General features: G+C 51.6%; 2 protein-coding genes across 6 annotated transcripts; both read right to left on the bottom strand.

Annotated features, from left to right (window-relative positions):
* Positions 1-8,169: 8,169 nt before the first annotated feature.
* On the bottom strand, positions 8,170-15,254 carry LOC129457700 (metallothionein-1F-like). Of its 3 annotated transcripts, none has more exons than XM_055233151.2 (3): positions 15,206-15,254; positions 14,551-14,616; positions 8,170-8,406 (listed from the first exon to the last, which is right to left on the bottom strand). In XM_055233151.2, the coding sequence occupies exons 1-3, from the start codon at positions 15,231-15,233 to the stop codon at positions 8,315-8,317; spliced, it is 186 nt and encodes a 61-aa protein (XP_055089126.1). In that variant the 5' UTR covers positions 15,234-15,254; the 3' UTR covers positions 8,170-8,314. The 3 variants fall into 3 exon arrangements, with proteins under 3 accessions (XP_055089126.1, XP_055089125.1, XP_055089127.1); XM_055233150.2 differs by lacking the exons at positions 14,551-14,616; positions 15,206-15,254 and adding exons at positions 8,739-8,804; positions 9,389-9,799; XM_055233152.2 differs by lacking the exon at positions 8,170-8,406 and adding an exon at positions 14,064-14,213.
* A 2,598-nt stretch (positions 15,255-17,852) lies between these two features.
* Positions 17,853-19,146, bottom strand: LOC129457706 (metallothionein-2-like). 3 transcript variants are annotated; one of them, XM_055233160.2, is made up of 3 exons: positions 19,125-19,146; positions 18,505-18,576; positions 17,853-17,972 (listed from the first exon to the last, which is right to left on the bottom strand). In XM_055233160.2, the coding sequence occupies exons 1-3, from the start codon at positions 19,144-19,146 to the stop codon at positions 17,881-17,883; spliced, it is 186 nt and encodes a 61-aa protein (XP_055089135.1). In that variant the 3' UTR covers positions 17,853-17,880. The 3 variants fall into 3 exon arrangements, with proteins under 3 accessions (XP_055089135.1, XP_055089133.1, XP_055089134.1); XM_055233158.2 differs by having other exon boundaries at positions 19,122-19,146; XM_055233159.2 differs by having other exon boundaries at positions 18,505-18,548; positions 19,097-19,146.
* Between the last annotated feature and the right edge of the window lie 2,159 nt (positions 19,147-21,305).

Consider the following 21,305-nt stretch of genomic DNA (forward strand, 5'->3'; position numbering starts at 1 on the left):
TGGCAGATCGTGCAGCTTGCTGAGTGTGGTGATGTTCCTCAGGAAGGAAAGAGTCCCTGGATGTTTTGTTAATGACAAGTTAGTCCCTCCATTTCTGGAGGGAATGCTATTTGATGTTCAGTCAAAGAGGAAGACGAGATGTAAACCTATAAGCAAGATTCCATGCCTTATGTCAGATCAAAAAGAATATCATTTCTGCCCTCCCAGTCACTGTACTTTACTTAACATACATTATTAAAGTTATTAATATTTTCTTTTTTTTATTTTTTTATTAATTTTTTTTTGCATACAAAAACAATAAACATTTTCTAAAAATACATACAAACAAAAAGATGCGTATCAAACATATTAGGAAGGTTGCACATGGGAAGTCGGGGAATAGAAATGGGGGGTGGGAGTTAAAATAAATGAGAGAGGGACTTTATATGGATCAGTGATAATAACTCAATCCTCTATTTGACAAAGAAGAGGGAGAAGGAAGAGGAAGAAAAAGAAAGTGGGATAAAGGATCAGAAAGGGAGGAAAATAGAAAAAATTAGAGTATGACTCCAGGGTAGACCTGTTTTGTTGTCACTGAGTTGGTTGGTTGGTTTGTCTGTTGTATTCTTCATGTTTCGCCAAGTTGGCCAGACTGGTCTCGAACTCCTAGCCCGAAGTGATCAACCCGCCTCGCCCCCCAGAGTGCCGGGACCACAGGCATGAGCCACCACGTCCAGCCCCCACATTGCTTCTGGCCTCCGTGGTAGACCTCCCAGACGGAGCGGCCAGGCAGAGGAGCTCCTCACTTCTACCCAGACACGGGGCGGCCGGGCAGAGGAGCTCCTCACTTCCCAGACGGGGCGGCCAGACAGAGACGCTCCTCACTTCTTCCCAGACGATAGGTGGCCGGGCAGAGGCACTCCTCACTTCCCAGACGATGGGTGGCCGGGCAGAGGCGCTCCTCACTTCCCAGACGATGGGCGGCCGGGCAGAGGCACTCCTCACTTCCCAGACGATGGGCGGCCGGGCAGAGGCGCTCCTCACCTCCCAGACGATGGGTGGCCGGGCAGAGGCGCTCCTCACCTCCCAGACGATGGGTGGCCGGGCAGAGGCACTCCTCACTTCCCAGATGGGGCAGCCGGGCAGAGGCGCTCCTCACTTTCCAGACGATGGGTGGCGGGGCAGAGGCGCTCCTCACCTCCCAGACGATGGGTGGCCGGGCAGAGGCGCGCCTCACCTCCCAGACGATGGGCGGCCGGGCAGAGGCGCTCCTCACTTCTTCCCGGATGGGGCGGCCAGGCAGAGGCGCTCCTCACTTCTTCCCGGACGGGGCGGCCGGGCAGAGGCGCTCCTCACTTCTTCCCGGACGGGGCGGCCGGGCAGAGGCGCTCCTCACTTCTTCCCGGACGGGGTGGCCGGGCAGAGGCGCTGCTCACTTCTTCCCAGACGGGGTGGCCGGGCAGAGGCGCTCCTCACTTCTTCCCGGACGGGGCGCCCGGGCAGAGGCGCTCCTCACTTCTTCCCGGACGGGGTGGCCGGGCAGAGGCGCTGCTCACTTCCCAGACGATGGGTGGCCGGGCAGAGGCACTCCTCACTTCCCAGACGGGGCAGCCGGGCAGAGGCGCTCCTTACTTCCCAGACGGGGCGGCCGGGCAGAGGCGCTCCTCACCTCCCGGATGGGGCGGCCGGGCAGAGGCGCTCCTCACTTCTTCCCGGACGGGGCGGCCGGGCAGAGGCGCTCCTCACTTCTTCCCGGACAGGGCGCCCGGGCAGAGGCGCTCCTCACTTCTTCCCGGACGGGGCGGCCGGGCAGAGGCGCTCCTCACTTCTTCCCGGACGAGGTGGCCGGGCAGAGGCGCTGCTCACTTCCCAGACGATGGGTGGCCGGGCAGAGGCACTCCTCACTTCCCAGACGGGGCGGCCGGGCAGAGGCGCTCCTCACTTCCCAGACGGGGCGGCCAGGCAGAGGCGCTCCTCACTTCCCAGACGGTGGGTGGCCGGGCAGAGGCGCTCCTCACTTCCCAGACGATGGGTGGCCGGGCAGAGGCGCTCCTCACCTTCCAGATGGGGTGGCCGGGCAGAGGCGCTCCTCACTTCTTCCCGGACGGGGCGGCCGGGCAGAGGCGCTCCTCACTTCTTCCCGGACGGGGCGGCCGGGCAGAGGCGCTCCTCACTTCTTCCCGGACGGGGCGCCCGGGCAGAGGCGCTCCTCACTTCTTCCCGGATAGGGCGGCCGGGCAGAGGCGCTCCTCACTTCTTCCCAGACGGGGTGGCCGGGCAGAGGCGCTGCTCACTTCCCAGACGATGGGTGGCCGGGCAGAGGTGCTCCTCACTTCCCAGACGGGGCGGCTGGGCAGAGGCGCTCCTCACTTCCCAGACGGGGCGGCCGGGCAGAGGCGCTCCTCACTTCCCAGACGGTGGGTGGCCGGGCAGAGGCGCTCCTCACTTCCCAGACGGTGGGTGGCCGGGCAGAGGTGCTCCTCACCTCCCAGATGGGGCGGCCGGGCAGAGGCGCTCCTCACTTCTTCCCGGATGGGGCGCCGGGGCAGAGGCGCTCCTCACTTCTTCCCGGACGGGGCGGCCGGGCAGAGGCGCTCCTCACTTCCCAGACGGGGCGGCCGGGCAGAGGCGCTCCTCACTTCTTCCCGGACGGGGCGGCTGGGCAGAGGCGCTCCTCACTTCTTCCCGGACGGGGCGGCCGGGCAGAGGCGCTCCTCACTTCCTCCCGGACGGGGCGGCCGGGCAGAGGCGCTCCTCACCTCCCAGACGATGGGTGGCCGGGCAGAGGCGCTCCTCACTTCCCAGACGATGGGTGGCCGGGCAGAGGCGCTCCTCACTTCCCAGACGGGGCGGCCGGGCAGAGGCGCTCCTCACTTCCCAGACGGGGTGGCCGGGCAGAGGCGCTCCTCACTTCCCAGACGATGGGTGGCCGGGCAGAGGCGCTCCTCACTTCCCAGACGGGGCGGCCGGGCAGAGGCGTTCCCCACCTCCCAGATGGGGCGGCGGCCGGGCAGGGGCTGCAATCCCAGCACCCTGGTAGGCCAAGGCAGGCGGCTGGGGGGCAGAGGCTGCCGCGAGGCCAGGCCACGCCACCGCACTCCAGTGTGGATAACACCGAGCACTGGGTGAGCGAGACTCCGTCTGTAGTCCCAGTACCTCGGGAGGCTGAGGCGGGCAGAGCACTCGGCGTCAGGAGCTGGCGACCAGCGTGGCCAAGATGGCGAACGCGTGCCTGCAGTGGTCGCGCGCGCCGGCAGTCCCTAGCAGTCCGCGGCGCGGGCAGCAGCAAGCGGAGTAGATTGTAGCCTGGGCCAGAGAGGGAAAGAAAGACAGAAGGAAAGAAAGAAAGAAAGAAAGAAAGGAAGAAAGAAAGAAAGAAAGAAAGGAAGGAAGGAAGGAAGGAAGGAAGGAAGGAAGGAAGGAAGGAAGGAAGGAAGGAAGGAAGGAAGGAAGGGAGAGAAAGAAGAAAGAAAGAAAGAAAGAAAGAAAGAAAGAAAGAAAGAAAGAAAGAAAGAAAGAAAGAAAGAAAGAAATATTTTCTTAAATATATTTTCATTTAAAGCAAACTCTTTTCCAGCAGCGAAAAATGAAAATCAGTCTTATTCCACAGATAGAAGACAGTCAGAAGATGTATAAATGTGTGTTTTATGTGTGTGTATATATATATTACAGTTATAGATTGTTTTTGTCACAGCTTATGGTTCAGCTTGTGGCTTGACATTGTTTAAAAGATTTCCAGCAATAGGGAAATGCTGATGAGGTACCTGGGCCAAAGGAAGGCTTGATCATGGACACTTTCTCTTGAGAGGCTGGCTAGATTCAAATCAGTGACAATTTTTCCATTCTGTGATGTTGAGTAAGTTACTTAAACTTTATGCTATAATTGTCAGATTAGTAAAACGGGTTCATAAATAGTATTTCCCTTTAGGATTGTTGGGAGGGTTCAAAGAAGCAATGATTTAAAGGGGCCTGGCAAAATCTAAATGTTATATGATCGCATCGAAGGAAGAGAGAGGCTGATCCGTGGTCGCCAGGTTCTGGGTACGAGGGGGAACAAGTTTCAGGGTCCTAGGTGGGAAGAGCGACAGGCAATGTGCGGGGGGAGGGGAGGAGGACGCGAAGGAGAAACGAAAGTCACCTCCACCGCCGCACATCTGCACACGGCTCACTCTCTGGGCTCCCAGCTCCCGCCAATGAAGAAGGTGAGCACGAGGATGGAGCTACACACGGACACGGGAGAGGCAAAGCTGATGACGAAGGTGCAGGGCGGGGGATGGGGATAACGCGACCACCTGGGAATAGAAAATAGCCCTCAGGGTGGCAGGGGCGCCACGTACCTCCGGGAGCACAGCCCCTCCCCCAGGAGCGGGCGCCCAAGGGACGGCCCCCGGGGGCCCACCAGGCTGCACTCAGGGGATGGTGCGCCCGACTCGCCTGCTGCGCACATCCCAACCTAGGACCGCAGGCGCCGCGGATTCCGCGTGGGGGTGGGGGAGGGGGTGCTGTGCACCCGGCCCCCTCCTCTAACTATAAATTGATCGCCCGGTTCATAGAATCCACCATGCCTTCCACCTGCCCCACTGCTTCTGCGCCCCTCCCTTAGAAATTCCAGCCGCACCTCTGCTCGAAATGTACCCCAAGTGCTCCTGCTCCACTAGTAAGAGATACGGGGTTTCGGGGCCTTAGGATCTCCATTTTCATTCCAGAGGATAGAATGTCCCCGGGGCAGGAGGGAGGTGCATGTTAGCTCTCCCTAAAGTGGCCTCCCTTACTTTGCACTTCTCGTGCTTTCTTCCTGCCAAGCGCCTTCATCACCACTTAGAATGTTGTCATCTTCCCAGTGCCTCCCATTTCTGAGGCTAGAGGACCGAGGCTCAAAACTGCCCTGCTCCGGATCACCTAGATAGCCAGTAGGGTCCTGGGCTGGGACCCAGTGCTCTGTCCAGCATTAGATCTGCCAGAAGTGGATGGGAGGCAGGGAGCATTGCCTCTTAGGGATTCCTGACATAAGGTCTTGTGGAGTAAAATTAGGAGGGCGCCTGCCCATCCGAGCCTGTGTGGAGAAAAGGTGGGGCTGGGCTTTCATGTGCCTGAGCAGAACAAGGTACCAGGTTTCCCGTGCACTGAGCAGGAGGATGCTGAGGGTCTTCTCCTAACCCTGCACCACACTCACTGCTCACTGCATTTTTCTCTTCCCTGCCGGTGGGTCCTGCACCTGCGCCAGCTCAGAGGCAAGCATCATCTTGGCACACGCCTGTAGTCCCAGCTGCTCTGGAGGCTTAGGCAAGAGAATTGCTTGAGCCTGGGAGACGGAAGTTGCAGTGAGCCGAGATCGAGGTTGCAGTGAGCCGAGATTGAGCTACTGCACTCCAGCCTGGCCAACACAGGGAGACTCCGTCTCAAAAAAAAAAAAAAAAAAAAAAAAAAAAAAAAAAAGATTTCCAGCAATAGAAAAGTGCTGATGACATACCCGGGCTGAAGGAAGGCTTGATCATGGACAGCTTCTCTTGAGAGGCTGGCTAGATTCAAATCAGTGATAAGTTTTCAGCTCTGTGATGTTGAGCAAGTTACTTCAACTTCTTGTTACAGTTGTCAGATTAGTAAAATGGGTCATAAATAGTATTCCCCTTTAGGATTGTTGGGAGTGTTCAAGGAATGAATGATTTAAAGAGGCCTGGAACATTCTAAATGTTACATGATAAGATCATTGAAGAGAAATACCCACTACTCTCCTTGATTGACCGCAGGGTCTGCATGTCACCTAAAGTCATCCTCTTTGGAGAGCATCCCTCATTTTCAAAACTGCCATCCTGCAGTGGGGTGGCTGGCAGGCCTAGGGTAGTCCGGGAGAACTATATGAAAAGGAGGAAACTGACAAATGTGCCCGCCATCACCTCAGAGGAGGAGCATCCAAGGAACAGAGAGAGAGGCCGACCCATGGTCACCACGTTCTGTCTACAGTGGAAACGAGTTTGAGGGTCCTAGATGGGAAGAAGGACAGACAATGAGAGGGGAGGGCGAGGGAGAAGCAAAAGTCACCTCCACCGTGGCTCATCTGCACACTGCTCACTCGCTCTGCTCCCTGCTACAGCCAGTGTAGAAGGTGAGCACGAGGATGGAGCTGCACACGGACCCCGGAGAGACAAAGCTCGTGGCGACGGTGCTCAGAGGGAGGAAGGGAGCAGTTGGGGATAGCATGTAAGAGATATAATGGTATGGGCATCTGTAACAGACCTAAGCTTTGGCAAAATAAACTAAAATTAATTAGTATGAAATATAAAAACAAAGTCTACTTTTTATACTCAACAGGGTGGGAAAGGATTGTTCTCTGTCCAAATGCTGCAGCAGTGTCTCATCCTGGAGAATTTTGTGCAGGAGGTCATCCACATGCCCTTGAGACCAGATCAACAAGAGCCCCATCCTCAGCTTCCAGTCCACATATACCTCCAGGCAGATTAGTGTTACCCAAGGAGCTTGACGGGATGTAACAGGATTCTATCTCCAGGAAGTGCACATGGACAAATGATTATAACAGCACTGTTTACTAAGCCCAAGCCAGGTGCCAGGGCACTATCACATTTAATCCCTACATATATTTATAATCTGCTTTCTACAAGTGAGGAAATGGAGGCATAGAGAGGTTAAGTGACTTGTGCCAGCTATACAGCCAGGAAGGTGTGAAGTGGGCTGTGAATCTGGTTATGTGACACCCAAACTTGCACATGACCCAGGCTGCCTTCTGAAATGCCCTCTTCACAAAGGGCACCTGCGGGCAAGCATGGTCCTGATTCCTGGGCCACTTGACTCCTCTTCCTCTGTGACTGAACATCAAATAGCAATTCTCGAACCAGTAGCCAGTGGAACCTACTGTTGGCCTAACTACCAGTCACCAGGGTGACTCCTCTCTCCTTGATGAACAGCAACACACCTTCCAACTGCAGAATATGCCATCACCACTGCATCAGCACACTCAGCATCCTTCATCTGGACCCAGTCATTCTCATGACTCTGCATTGCCAAGATGACGCTTTCCTCCACATCTCCAGTCACTTTGCTGCCCTGAATTAATCAAGGTTGGAATTCAAAGAACAAAAATAGCTTAATCTTGGGAGAAACTGCCAAAGATTCAGACACAAGTCACTACCGGAGCACTCAGGGGTCAGCGAGTGTCCTGTTGGTGACACTGGGCTGGCCAGGACTGATGGTTCCTTGTCAGGATGTCATGACCACTGCTGCTCAAAGTGTGTAATCTACACACTAGGGCTTGTCTGCTGTTTACAGTCTGCCATGCACGGCATCCATCAACATATACATAGTTTATAAAGTTATAATTTTCCTGGTATTTCTTTTATATTTATTGAACTCTTTCCTAAAGTTCAATAGGAACTTTAGGTCGAAAAGTGGATTTTGTAATTTTTTTTATGAGGTCTCCTTCTGTCACCCAGACTGGGATGCAATGGTGCAAACATGGCTCACTGCAGCCTTCAATTCCTGAGCTAGATGGATTCTCTTGCCTCAGCCTCCAAGTAGCTATGATTACGGACTTGCTCCACCACACCTTGTTAAGTGTTTATTTATTTATTTAGAGACAAGGGTCTCCCTATGTTGCCAAGGCTGGTCTCAAACTCCTGGGGTCAAGTGATCCTCCCTTTTGAGCCTCTCAAAGTACAGGGATTATAGGTGTGAGTCATCCTGCTCAGCTGGATTTTGCATATTGAATTTAATTTCATGACTTCCATCATTAGTATTATTTCATTTACCAAGGTTTAGATGTGGAATGGATAGGAGTTAAAAACCCCTCCTTCACCCTGGAGTTTGAGAAGCCCCGTGTAGAATTCAAATAACTAAGGGGTTTGATTCCATTCCTTGTAGTCACTTTCTAACCTGAATCCAAAGAGGAATTGAAGCTGGGCAGAGAAATCAGAGAAGGAACAGGAGGCATTGAGAAGTTTCTGTGCCACATTTGAGAATGAAGGTGATCCTGTATTCCAGATCCCCACCAATGTCCTGACGAAGTGTTACTCCATTCTACAGAAGAGGAAGCCCAGTGGGGCAGCCTGGCTTGCCTTAAGGCACTCGGATTGTTAGGGGCTCACATTGCTATCTAGAGCCCAGGAGTCTGCAACCCTAGTTCAACCCCCCACCCCAGTCTCTGATTTCCGAAGCACATAAAGGAAACTGAAGTCAGAATCAGGTTTATAGTGTTTAATTATCACTCACATATTTCACAGGAAAAGGAATGTAGCAAATGGGTCAAGGTGGTATCAAAAAAAAAAAAAAATCCGGGTTTATACATGTCTCTCTGTTTACATCTGGGAGAAAGGCTGTCCTGGCATCAGTCGCAGCAGCTGCACTTCTCTGACGCCCCTTTGCAGACACATCCCTGGGCACACTTGCTACAGCCCACGGGGCAGCAGGAGCAGCAGCCTGGGGAAGAAGAGGAGCATGAGAGGTCACAGCCATCTTGCCCAGGGACCTCCCTCCCCAACAGAGGCCCCCAACACAGCCTCCAGCCCCAAAGGACCCTCAGTTCAGGATGGCATGGCTTTGTCAGGAGACAACTGGGAAATATCTGGGGTGGGTCTTCCTATGAGAAAGCTGCCCAGGTGCCCGGCACAGGGCAGAAGACTAGAAAGGCAGTGACAATCTACGGGGACAAAGGAAGGCCAGTTCCCCAGAAGCATGCACTCAGGGCCAGCCTTGGGTTCCATCCCAACCTTAGCCACAGCCCTAGACCATGGATATGGCCTCACACTCACTCTTCTTGCAGGAGGTGCATTTGCACTCTTTGCACTTGCGGGAGCCGGTGCAGGTGCAGGAGCCACCTTCAAGAAAGAGAAAAAGCCAGTGAGCGGTGAGTGACCTGCAGGAGGTACAGCAGTGAGTTAATGAGTCTCCAGTGCCTCCTCCTCTGTGCAGGGCCAGCCCTCAGAGCTCCTTTCCCACTCAGAGCAGAGGAAGAGAAGCCCCATGTACTCTCCCTTCATGCTGGGAAGGCCAAGAAGCCTCTTATTTGCACTCCAAAGGAAAGTCCCAGGCTCCAGGCACAGCCTGGGAAGACGGCGACTTCGACTTTCTGTCCTGAACCCCGAAGAGGCAATGTCCCCTGCCTCCTATCTAATCCTGCTGCTGAAAGCCTGGTCAGAGCACTGAGGCTCAGCCAACAGCCCTGAGACCAACCGCGTGAGGTGGAGCAGGACGGCCTTGAGCCTCAGTACCCTCAACTCTGACACAGAGGCACACGGAGGAAAGAAATGCTCTCAGGAGCTTGGCTAAGAGGAAAGCACTGGACTAGTCAAGGAGTCTCCTTCAGTTGAGATCTCAAAATACGGACTTCTCAAACCCGGGAACACTCTCTGTGGTGTCTGGGAATCGAGCATCCCCAGGCACGGAACCCGGCGTTCTTTACCAGCGGCGCAGGAGCAGTTGGGGTCCATTGCAAGCCGAGGAGAGACTGGACTTTCCAAGCGAGAAGCAAAGAAGCAGTGGGGCAGATGGAAGGCGTGGTGGACCCCAACAGCCGGCCGCTGCTTTGATAGTCAGGGGAGGGGGCCGGGCGCAGAGACCCCGCCCCGTCCTTGCACCCGCCCGCTAGTCAGCGCTGCGTCCTGGGTGGGCTGTGTGCAGCAGACGGGCCGGGCGCAAGGTCCCCTAAGCGCAGCTTGCTGCACACCGCGGACCGTCCCTTTGGAGTCCGCTCAAGCGGGAGGCGCTTTGTGCCAGGGTGAGCGGCTTCTCTGCCCTCCTGCCCACCCTTCCCAGTTTCGCCGAGATTGCCTGCTACACCCGCCCCTAGGGGTTCCGGGTACCTGGAGATCCTGGCCTTCGCCCCGCCCCCCGGCCCCGCCCCGGTCCTTCGTCAACAGCTAAGCCTTTCCTGGAGTCCCAGTGCAACCCCAGTCTCTTGCTCCGCTGTCTGGATTGGCGGGAGCAGGGAGCCTAGCAAGGGAGTAGCTACAAAGGACAGGCCGAGGATGTGACCTTCGGATCTCTAGCATTACCTGTCCCTGTCCCTGTCCCCCCATCTCAGTCCTTTGGCCATGTTTCTCCTGTGCACAGCAACACGGAAGACACAGGGCTCTGCCCCCCTCCTTTCCATTCTTCACTCTTGAGAGGCTGAATGGGCACATGCGTCTGGGTCCTTCTTTGCATAAATCTCTCCAGGGTCTCCCCACAGCCTCGCCGGGCACCCCACTATAGGATGGCAGTTTGGAAAATGTGGGATGTCCCGGGAAGCGGGATCACTGAAGGCGGAGTTTGCGGTGAGCCGAGATCGCACCAGTTTTGCACTCCACCCTGGGCAACAAGAGTGAAACTCCCTCTCAAAAAAAAAAAAAAAAAAAGAAAAAGAAAAAGAAAAACTTAAAATAAGAAGTAAGACAAGTGGTTAATTCCCTTCAACATTACTAGCTATTGCTTAAGGTTAAGTCTGTGCCAGGCTCCTTTTAATCATTTTCATTGTTTGGACCTTTACCACAATTGTAAAGGGAAGTACTACACATGAACCCATATTAATAAATGGACGACACCTGCAACAAGAAAGTTCAAGGAACGTGCTCATTGTCACAGAGCTAAAAAGTTGTGCACTGATTTGAATCCAGCCAGCCTCTCAGGAGAAATTCTCTGAAATAAAGCCTTCCTTTGGCCCAGCTATGCCTTCTCTATTGCTGGAACTTCCCTATGGCTTGAAATCTTTTAAATAATAACAAGTCAGGCGGGGCACCGCGGCTCACGCCTGTAATCCCAGCACTTTGGGAGGCCGAGGTGGGCAGATCACTGCAGGCCAGAAGTTCAAGACCAGCCTGGCCAACATGGCAAAACTCCATCTCTGCTAAAAATACAAAAATTAGCCAGGCGTGGTGGCACAAGCCTGTAATCCCAGCTACTTGGGAGGCTGAGGTTGCAGTGAGCCAAAATTGTGCCACTTCACTTGAGCCTGGGTGACAGAGAGAAACTCTGTCTCAAAATAATAATAATAATAATAATAATAATAATAATAATGGCAAGTCGCCAGCTCAACCGTGGGCAATGACAAAAGCAATCCATAAGTGTAAAAAGCATATATATATGTGTATACATATATACACACATATATATACACATACACACACATACATACATTCATATGCGCACATATATACTTTTCTGGCTATCTTCTACCTATGAATAAGACTGATTTTCATTTTTGGTGGTGGAAGAGAGTTTGCTTTTCATAAAAATATATTTAAGAAAGTATTAATCATTTCAATGTGAAATGATAAAATGTGCACATGGCAGCAGACATGGCTGTCATTCTACTTGTGACATGAGGCACAGCATCTTGCTCATAGCTTTACAATCCTGTGTTCATGATATTTTTGTGGGAACAGTGAATGACTCTCTGGTCCACAGGACCTGTGTTTTAGTGGTAGATGACAATGACAGCATACACGGCTAGGCACTCCAGGCCTGGCTGCTTTGTCTGTGAATGAACAAATATCCCCTTTGCTATGTGTAATGATTGTTTTAAAGAAGCAACAGCTAATATTATAGACTACTCACCACTTGCCAGGCACCATTCCAAGTTTCTTACATGTATTAAATTATTTAATCCTACATGCCAGATGCCATTATTATGCACCTTTTACAGGGGAGAAGGCTGAGACACAGAGAAGTGGCGAGGCACAGCTGAAGTAACAGAGGCGGGATTTGCACTCATGCATGCTAATGGCAGCATCATGCCCTCACCCACCACTCTATGCTACCAAGTCGCAAGAAAGATGAGGACACTGAAAATCTGGCCGAGAGGCAGCAGTGGGAAGCACATTCAGTTGGCGGTCACTTTCCCCCTGCACAGTGCTGTGACCTCTCTGGGCTTCAATGCTCATCTCTCAAGCCAAGTGCAAAATCGGTCTATCCCAAAGCATCTTTATAGATTTGAAACAGGGTAGACAGAGTTTAGCATCCAGTGATTAGTAGATCATGCTCTGCCAGCTGTGACCAGGACAACAGGCCAGGAGTAACATAGGTTCATGCATCCCTTCACTTCTGAGCTACGTGGTCTTAGGCAGATTGATTAACTACTCTGGAAGACAGCACAGGCACTCCAGGCCCTGCATATTTGCTGTCCCGGTTCTGAGGCCTGTGGCTGTCATTCCCAAGGTTCTGTGAAGATCCAGTGATATGAAGGGTGAGAAAGGCGTTTGTGTCTGTACAAATGCCAAGCAGCAGCATCTTATCCAATACCACATTCCTCCCGGAAGGATCACCAGGCTGCACTCTCATTCCCAGCATCTAATCCAGAGTAATGCTTCCAAACCTATGAGCCTTTCTCCAGGAGGTTGTTGGGATTTAACAGAATTTGTCTAAGAAAGTAGTGTAGGCTATGTGCAGTGGGTCACACCTGTAATCCCAGCATTTGAGAGGCCAAGATTGGCACATCTCTTGAGATCAGGAGATCGAGACCAGCCTGGCCAACAGGGTGAAACCCTGTCTCTACAAAAATACAAAGCTTAATCAGGCGTGGTGGTATGCATCTGTAATTCCAGCTACTCAGGAGACTGAGGGGGGAGAATCGCTTGAACCCAGGAGGCAGAGGTTGTAGAGAGCCGAGATCCCACCACTGCACTCCAGCCTGGGCAACAGAGGGAGACTCCGTCTCAAAAAAAATTAATTAATTAATTAAAAAATAAGTAAAAAGAAAGTCAGTGTAGAGAGAATAATCATAAGCCTCATTGTTTATTTATTTTTAATTTTTTCATCTTTTTTTCTTTTTTCTTTCAGAGACGAGAATCTTACTCTTTTTTTGGTAGCGAAGCAGGCTGTGAACCAAGACTGCCTGACATGAAAATCCATGTCCTAGGCTCAGGCTGCCCTCTGGAATCTCTTCTTCACAGGGAAGCAGTGGGTAAGCGTGGTCCTGATTTCTAGGCCAGGAAATTCATTTTCTTCTTTGACTGAACATCAAATAGCATACCTTCCACAGAGCCAGGGGGACTAACGGTTGGCTTTTATTATAAATCAGCCAGGGCCTCACTCCTTAATGAGCACCACCACACCCTCCAAACCGCAGAGTCCTCCGTCACTCCTGCATGGGCAGACACAAAGAACTTCTTCTGCAACCCACGATCACACACACTGCACCTTGCTGGGAACATGCCTGGCATTTCCCTCCAATCTCCAGTCGCTTTGATGTTTTGAAGTGGGCAAAGGCTGGAATTTAGAAAGAGGAACAAATTCAGCTTGAGCTTGGGTGGAGCTTCCAAAGATTCAGAGCCAAGTCACAACTGGGAGCTCTCAGGGGTCAGCGAGTGTCCTGTCAGTGACACTAGGCAGGCCAAGCCTGATGGTTCCTTGTGGGGACGTGCTGGGCAGTGCTGCTCAAGGTGTGTGAGCCACACCCTGGGACCAGTCTGCTGATTCCAGTCTGCAATGCGCATCAGCAAAATATGGGCAAAATTTGTGAATCTCTCGTTTTCCTGTTATTTCTGTGTATACTTATTGAAATTTTTCCTGTTGAATCTTAAAATGGTTTCTGTATTTTGTGTTTGATTTCATTATATCTGTAATTAATATTATTTTATTTACAAAGGTTTAGGCCTGGGATGGATGGGAATTAAAAACTGTCTCTTCACTGTGGAGTTTGAGAGGCCCCGTGTAGAGCTCAAACAACTGAGGAGTTGGATTCCACCCCGTCATCACTTTCAAGCCTAAAATCTGATGAGGGACTGAAGCCGGGCAGGGCAGAAAATAAAAATGAGAGATGGAGAAGTTTCTGTGCCACATTTGCACATTTGACGTGACTCGAGGTGATCATGCGTGTCCCCCCGACCCCGTCATGTGATCCCGCACAGTGCAGTTCCATTTTACAGAAGATGGAGCTCAGGGAGGTAACCGGGCTTGCCTGAAGGTACTCAGACTGTTAGGGGCTCACATTTCCATCCAGAACCAGGTCTTTAAATTCCCAGTTCAATCCCCCACTCCAACTGTTATTTCCAAGCCACACAAAGGAAAGGAGAGTCAGAATCAAGTCAAAGTGTTTTATTGTCATTCACATATTGAATAGAAAAAAGAATGTAGCAAACTGGTCAGGGTAGTTTAAAAAAAAAATCCAGGTTAGTACTTGTTCCTCTATTTATGTCTGGGAGCAGGGGTCTCCCAACATCAGGCACAGCAGCGGCACTTCTCTGATGAGCCTTTGCAGACACAGCCCTGGGCACACTTGGCACAGCCCACGGGGCAGCAGGAGCAGCAGCCCGGGAAAGAAGGGGAGAGTGAGAGGTCACAGCTGACTTGACCAGGGACCTCTCTGTCCCAACAGCAGGCCTGGCTCGAATTCAGCCCCCACACCCAGAGGATGCATTTTTAGGTTGGCACAGCTCTATTCTGATGGTACATTTGAGGTTTGTGTCCCAATAGAAAAAGTCTGCCCTGACCCATCTGAGCTCAGAGCAGAAAGCCTGGAGAGGGAATGACACAGCCAACAGGGGCGAAGGAAGACCACTTCCCAAAAGCATGCACTCAGGGCCAGCCTTGTGTTCCCTCCCAAGCTTAGCCACAGCCCCAGATTCCTGGAGATGATCCCACACTCACTTTTCTTGCAGGAGGTGCATTTGCACTCTTTGCACTTGCAGGAACGAGTGCAGGTGCAGGAGCCATCTGCAAGGAAGAGAAAAAGGCAGTGAGCCATGAGTAAGATGCAGAAGGTACAGCAGTGGGTCAATGAGTGTCCAGTGCGCTGTCCTTTCTGCAAGGCCAGCCCTCAGAGCTCTTTTCCCACTCAGAGCAGAGGAACAGAAGCCCCATGTCCTCTCCACTCAGGCTGGGAAGGGCAAGCACCCTCCTTTATATACCCCATCAGGAAGGTCCCAGCTCCACACACAGTCCAGGAAGACTGGGGCTGGAGGCCAAAACCTTCTGTGTTGAACTCTGAAGAGGCTATGTCCCCCACCCCTCACCCATCCCGGCTGCTCAGAGTTAGAGCAGAGCACTGGGGCTCAGCCAGAAGCCCTCTGACTAGGTGGGTGACATGGAGCAGGACAGCCTTGATCCTCAGAATCCCTAACTCTGACTTACAAGCACAGAGGAAGGAAATGCTCGCAGGAGCTTGGCCAAGAGGAAAGCACTGGAAAAAGTAAAGGAGTTCCCTTCAACTCACATCTCATAATGCAACCTTCTCAAACCCAGGGACACTGTGTACGGTGGCCGGGAATGGGCATCTCAAGGCCCAGAGCCAGGCGTCCCATACCTGTGGTGCAGGAGCAGTTGGGATCCATTTGGAGCCAAGACAAGACTGGAGTTCCTAGGCAAGATATGAGAAGTCAGTAGGGCAGGAGGAAGGTGTGACGGAGCCCGGGAGCTGGCTGCTCCCTTTATAGTCAGGGGAGGTGGTAGGGTGCAGAGGCCCCGCCCTGGCCTTTGCACTCACCCCTGCTGAGTCTGCACTGCCCATGGTCCCTGCCTGGGCCATGAGCAGTGACCTGGCCTGACTCAGGACTGTTATCATAGTTACCTTCCCTGGATACCGTGTGCAACCCCAGCCTCGTGTTCAACTTTCAGGATCAGCAGCAGCAGGAGCATAGGGAGAGAGTTGTGTGCAAAGGACTGGTGGAGACTGTGACCTTTGGATTTCCCAACTTGCCTGAGTATGTCCCCACCTCGGTCCCTCAGTCACATTTCTCCTGTGCACAGCAACAGGACAGAGACACAGGGCTCTGTCTCCCTCCCTTCCATTCTCCACCCTTGAGAGGCTGAATGGGGATATTTGTCCAGGTCCTCCTTTGCGTAAATCTCTCCAGGGTCTCCCCACAGCCTAGCTAGCCACCCTACTACAGGATGGCAATTTGGAAAATGTGGGATGTCCCCAGAAGAGGGATCATCGAAGGTGACATGCAGATCCTGGATGAAATTAGAAAGCAATTTCCTTCCATATTCCTATTATTGTACATAACATTAATCCATGTTAAGCCCTGTTTAGTCACTTTGCATCTTTGAACCCTTAGAGCAACCCAAAAGGGACATACATTCTATTTATGAACCCATATTCCTAATCTGGACAATGACAATACAAAGAGTTCAAGCCACTAGCCCATGGTCAGAGGGCTAGGAAATGTTACTGCTGGGTCCAAATCCTGTCAGCTTCCCAAGGGAGACAGGGCAGTGATGAAGCTTTCCTTTGGCGTAGGTATATTCATCTCTTTTTTTTTTTTTTTTTTTTTTTTTTTTCTTTTTTTTTTTTTTTTGAGACGGAGTCTCGCTCTGTCGCCCAGGCTGGAGTGCAGTGGCGCAATCTGGGCTCACTGCAACCTCCGCCTCCCGGGTTCACGCCATTCTCCTGCCTCAGCCTCTCCGAGTAGCTGGGACTACAGGCGCCCGCCACCACGCCCGGCTAATTTTTTGTATTTTTTTTTTTAGTAGAGACGGGGTTTCACCGTGGTCTCGATCTCCTGACCTCGTGATCCGCCCGCCTCGGCCTCCCAAAGTGCTGGGATTACAAGCGTGAGCCACCGTGCCCGGCCTATATTCATCTCTTTACTGTTTGAAATCTTTAAACAAAACCAAGCATCAGGGTCAGTCCTGGAAGCAAAACAGAGATGCAGAGGGGTATGAATAAGGAGAATTTCATGGCAACCTTCTATGTCTGGAAGTTAAACTGATTCTTTTTTCAGTAGTGGTAAGGAGCTTGCTTTTCATATAAATATATCTAAGGAAATAGGAATCATTTGAAAGAAAAACGTTAAGTCACATATTGGTGCAGGTGGTAGCAGAAATGGCAGGCATCCTTCCATTTCTGTGATGGGGACAGGGACTGTCTTGCTCATGGCTTTATATTTCTGGTTTGAATCCCTATTTTGTGGGCAGAGTGCAGGACCCTGTCCGGACCACAGGTCAATGCTCATGTGGCTGATGAGAAAGACAGAGGACACACAGGGAGGGACACCAGGCCTGGCTCTTTTGTCTGGAGTAAAAATGTCAACTATGCAATTGTCTGAGTCCATTTGGGCTGCTACCGCCAGATACCTTAGACTGGGTACCTTAACACAGCAAAAATATATTTCTCTCAGTTCTGGAGGCGTGGAAGTCCAAGGTCAAGGCACGAGCATATCTGGAGTCTTGTGAGGGCCCCGTTCCTCATGGGTGTCTCTCTCTTGCTGGGTCCTCACATGGTGGAAAGAGTTAAACAAGCTCCCTCAGACCTCTCTTATTAAGGCAGTAATCCCAGCACTTTTCCCGCATGCCATAGTCACTTCCCAAATGCACCACCTCTTAACAGCAACACAATGAAAGTTAGATTTCAACACCTGAATATTGGAGGGACACAAGCATTCAGGCCATAGCAGCCATGAATAATAATAACAAAATAGTGGTTAATATTATAGACAACTGGTCATATACAGGCACCATTCTGAGTTCTTTACATCCATTAAAACATTGGCATCTACGAGTCCAACCCTATTACAGTCATGTGTAGCTTAATGAGAGGTATGCATTCTAAGAAATGTGTCTTTAGGCAATTTTATCATTCTGCAAAGATTGTAGAATGTACTCACACACACCTAGATGATACTGGCCGCTACACACCTTGGCTGTCTGCTTTAGCCTATTGTTCTTACGCTTCAAACCTATACACTATTAGGCAATTTTAACACAATGGTAAGTATTTGTGTAGCTAAACATAGAAATGTACAGTAAAAATACCATTTTATAATCTTAAAGGAATCTTTTTTAGCTGAAAAAGTGATTTGAGACAGGGAACCTGGTTTTCAAGAAAACCAGAGCCAGAATAAGTCAACAACTTTTATTATCATTCACATATTTAATAAAAGAGAGACAAGTGGAGTAAACGGGTCATGGTTGTATGGAAAAAATTCCAAGTTTATATAGGTCACTCTTTCTACATCTGTGAGCAGGGCTGTCCTGGCATCAGGCACAGCAGCTACACTTGTCCGATGCCCCTTTGCAGATGCAACCTTGGGCGCACTTGGCACAGCCCACAGGGTAGCAGGAGCAGCAGTCTGGGGAAGAAGGGGAGAGTGAGAGGTCAGAGCAGACTCGACCAGAGATCTCTCTGCCCTGACAGAGGCCTGGCTCAAGGCCTGCCTCCAGCCCCAGAGGACCCTTAGTTCAGGGTGGCATCGCTCTGTTACGAGTCAACTGGTGGATATTTGGGGTGAGGGTATTCCAGTGAAAAAGCTGCCCAGCAAAACCTACACCTAGGAGATGACAGAAGACTGGAGAGGCAGTTACTGGGGCTGCAGGGACAAAGGAAAGCCAGTTCCCCAGAACCATATGCTTCAATGAGGAAAGTCCTGAAGTGCCAGGTCTGTGCTTGGCAGGCTGGTGCACACACGTGCCCTCAGTTTCCCCATTTTAAGAATGAAAGTTGGGAATCAACTATCTTGTGTTTTTCCAGCTGTGATCCTGAATCACTTGCCAGAAAGGGGATGTGGGAAGCTGGTCACTGTCCTACTCCTGCCTGCTGAGCTCTGGGTTCCCTCCTCTGACTCTGCCCGGCACCCCGATTCCCAGGGAAGGCCCCACACTCACTCTTCTTGCAAGAGGTGCATTTGCACTCTTTGCATTTGCAGGAGCTGGCATAAGTGCAGGACTCAGCTGCAGGAAAGAGAGAAAGGCAGTGAGCGGTGAGCGTGGTGCAGGGTTAGGAGCAGGCCCTCAGAATCCTCTTGCTCAGTGCACGGGAAACCTGGTACCTTGTTCCACTCAGGCACATGGAAGCCCAGCCCCACCTTTTCTCCACAAAGGCTCGGATCGGCAGGCGCCCTCTCTTTCATAGCACACGGGGACTTCAGTGGGAAATCTTGAAGAAGGAATGTTTCCCACCTCCCTACCAGCCCAGGCAGCTCAAATGCTGGACAGAGCACTAGGTCCCAGCTCAGCACCTCTGGCCTATAGGTGACCTGGAGCAGGGGCAGTTTTGAGCCTCATTCCCCTCGCCTTAGAAATGGGAGGCGCTGGGACAACGGTAATGTTCTCAGTGATAATAATGAAGGCGATTGGTAAGAGAAAAAGCACCAGAAGTACAAAGTAAAACAATCCACTTTAGGTAGAGCTCAAAATGCACCTGCCTCCTGCCGAAGGGACATTCTATCCTCTGGCATGAAAATGGAGATCCTAAGGCCCCGAAACCCGGCATCCTTTATCAGTGGCGCAGGAGCAGTTGAGGTCCATCTGGAGACCAGGTGAGGCTGGAGCACCTAAGCCAGAGGCGAAGAAGCAGGCAAGCCGGTGGGAGGGGGAACAGAGCTCAGGAGCCACCTCTGGCTTTGCAGTTAGGGAGGGGTGCCGGGCGCAGAGGCCTCGCCCCAGGTCTGGCCCCCGCTCCCGCAGTGTCAGAGGCGCCCTAGGGTTCAGGGCCGGGCTGTGCGCAGCAGACCGGCCCGGCGCAAGATCCTCCCTAGCGCTGCCGGTGTGCACCCTGGGGGCGGCCCTTTGACTCCTGCTCTCTTTGGAAGGGCTGTGCTCCCGGCGGTAGGCGGCGTCCCTGCTATAATCCCAGCCCTACCGAATTTCCAGGGGATTGGGGTCCACTCCTGCCCCTGAGCGGTCCGGGAACCCAGCCTCAGGTGGTCGCGGTGTCCCCAACCCAGCACCCCCACCAGTGACCTGAGCTTCGCCTCTGTGGGAGTCTGTGTGCTACCCCAGCCTAGTGCTCATGTCCCTAGACAGGACAGAGGCGGGAAGTGCAGCGAGGGAGTTGTGCAGAGGACAAGCCTCCCATGTGACCTGTGCCTCACCTGCATTGCCAGCCAGGTCCTTTGGCTACGTTTGTCTTGTTCACAGCAACAGAGCAGACACACAGCCCTGCCTCCCTCCCTTCCATTCCACACTCCTGGGAAGGTGATGGGCACATTTGTCCAAGTCCTCTTTTGCTTTAACTTCTAGGGGCTTCCCACAGCCTCACTGGCCCACTAAGCCCAAGGATGGAGCTTCCCAAAACTTGGAATGTTCCCAAGGGATGGATCTTTTCCCTGATGTGCTCACCCTTGCATTAAATTAAGAAGCATGCAAAGCAACCCTCAAGAGAAATACTCTTAAAGACAGCATCTTACTAATCAGATGACAACACAAGGAGATAAGTAATTAGCCCAGGACAGAGGGTGGAAGTGGTGCCGCGAGTCTCAATCCACTCAGCTTTTCAAGGCAAATAGGTCAAGGATGAAACTTCCCTTTGGCCTGACTATGTCTTCAGCACCTCTTTACTGCTTGAAATCTTTAAACAAAAACAAATGTCAAGGTTAATCCAGAAAGCAACAAAAGTGATACAGAGGGATATATATATAATTGTATGGCTACCTTTCATGTCTGCAAGATGAGACTGATTCTTATTTCCAGTAGTGTCAAAGAGTTTGCTTTTTCCATAAATACATTAAGGAAATATGATTGTTTAAAAGAAAACGTTATGGAAAATAACAGCGCAGGTGTTGACAGAAATGGCAAGAATCCTTTTGCATCTGTTATGCAGACAGGGACTGTCTTGCTCATGGCTTTATATATGCAGTGTGGATCCCTATTTGTGGATGGGTAGGGGTTCCTCTCTGATCCACAGGTCATATGCTCATGTTATTGATGGGAACAACATGGGACATACAGCTAAGCCCACCAGGACTGGCTTATTTGTCTGGAAGTACTAAAATGTCCCTATGCTATGAATAGAGAGAATAAAATCATAGCTATTACAGAATACTTGAGACATGCCAAATTCTATATTAAGTTCTCTGTATGAATTAACTGATTTGTTCCTACCAGCCAGACCCTGTAATTATGCACGGGAAAAGGGTAAGAGCCTGAACCACAGAGAGGTTGTGTTGCCCTGGTATAAATGACACACCTGAAATTTACACTTATGCAACATCATTCCTTCAACCACCACCCTATGTCACTATGTCATGTAAAACACAAGGACATGAAAAACCTGGCACAGGGACAGCAGAGGGAAGAGTAATGAGCTGGCAGTCAATCTCTCTTCATAGCTCTTAACCTCCTTGAGCATCAGTGTGCCATCTATCCAGTCAGGGCACAATCGAGTCAACTAATCAAGGGTCCTTCCAGCTAAGAACTGTGACAGGCAGAGCTTAGCATCCACTTACACAATGATCTGCCAGCTCTGGAGGGGGCATGAGGACAGCTGTACCTTAAGTTCATCTATACCTGTACTGCTGAGTTGTGTGACCTTGGGCGGGTTCTTAACTACTCTAGAGGACAGTGCTCCCCTGCATAGGAAGCCTCTGCACACACTGTCTGTCTGGTTTGTGTGAAGATCAAATGACTTGAAGGGTGGGAAAGGCTTGTTTTCTCTCCAAATGCTGGAGCAGTGTCTTATGCTGGAC

Source organism: Symphalangus syndactylus, chromosome 11 (genome assembly GCF_028878055.3).
Source record: "Symphalangus syndactylus isolate Jambi chromosome 11, NHGRI_mSymSyn1-v2.1_pri, whole genome shotgun sequence".
Taxonomy (NCBI): domain Eukaryota; kingdom Metazoa; phylum Chordata; class Mammalia; order Primates; family Hylobatidae; genus Symphalangus; species Symphalangus syndactylus.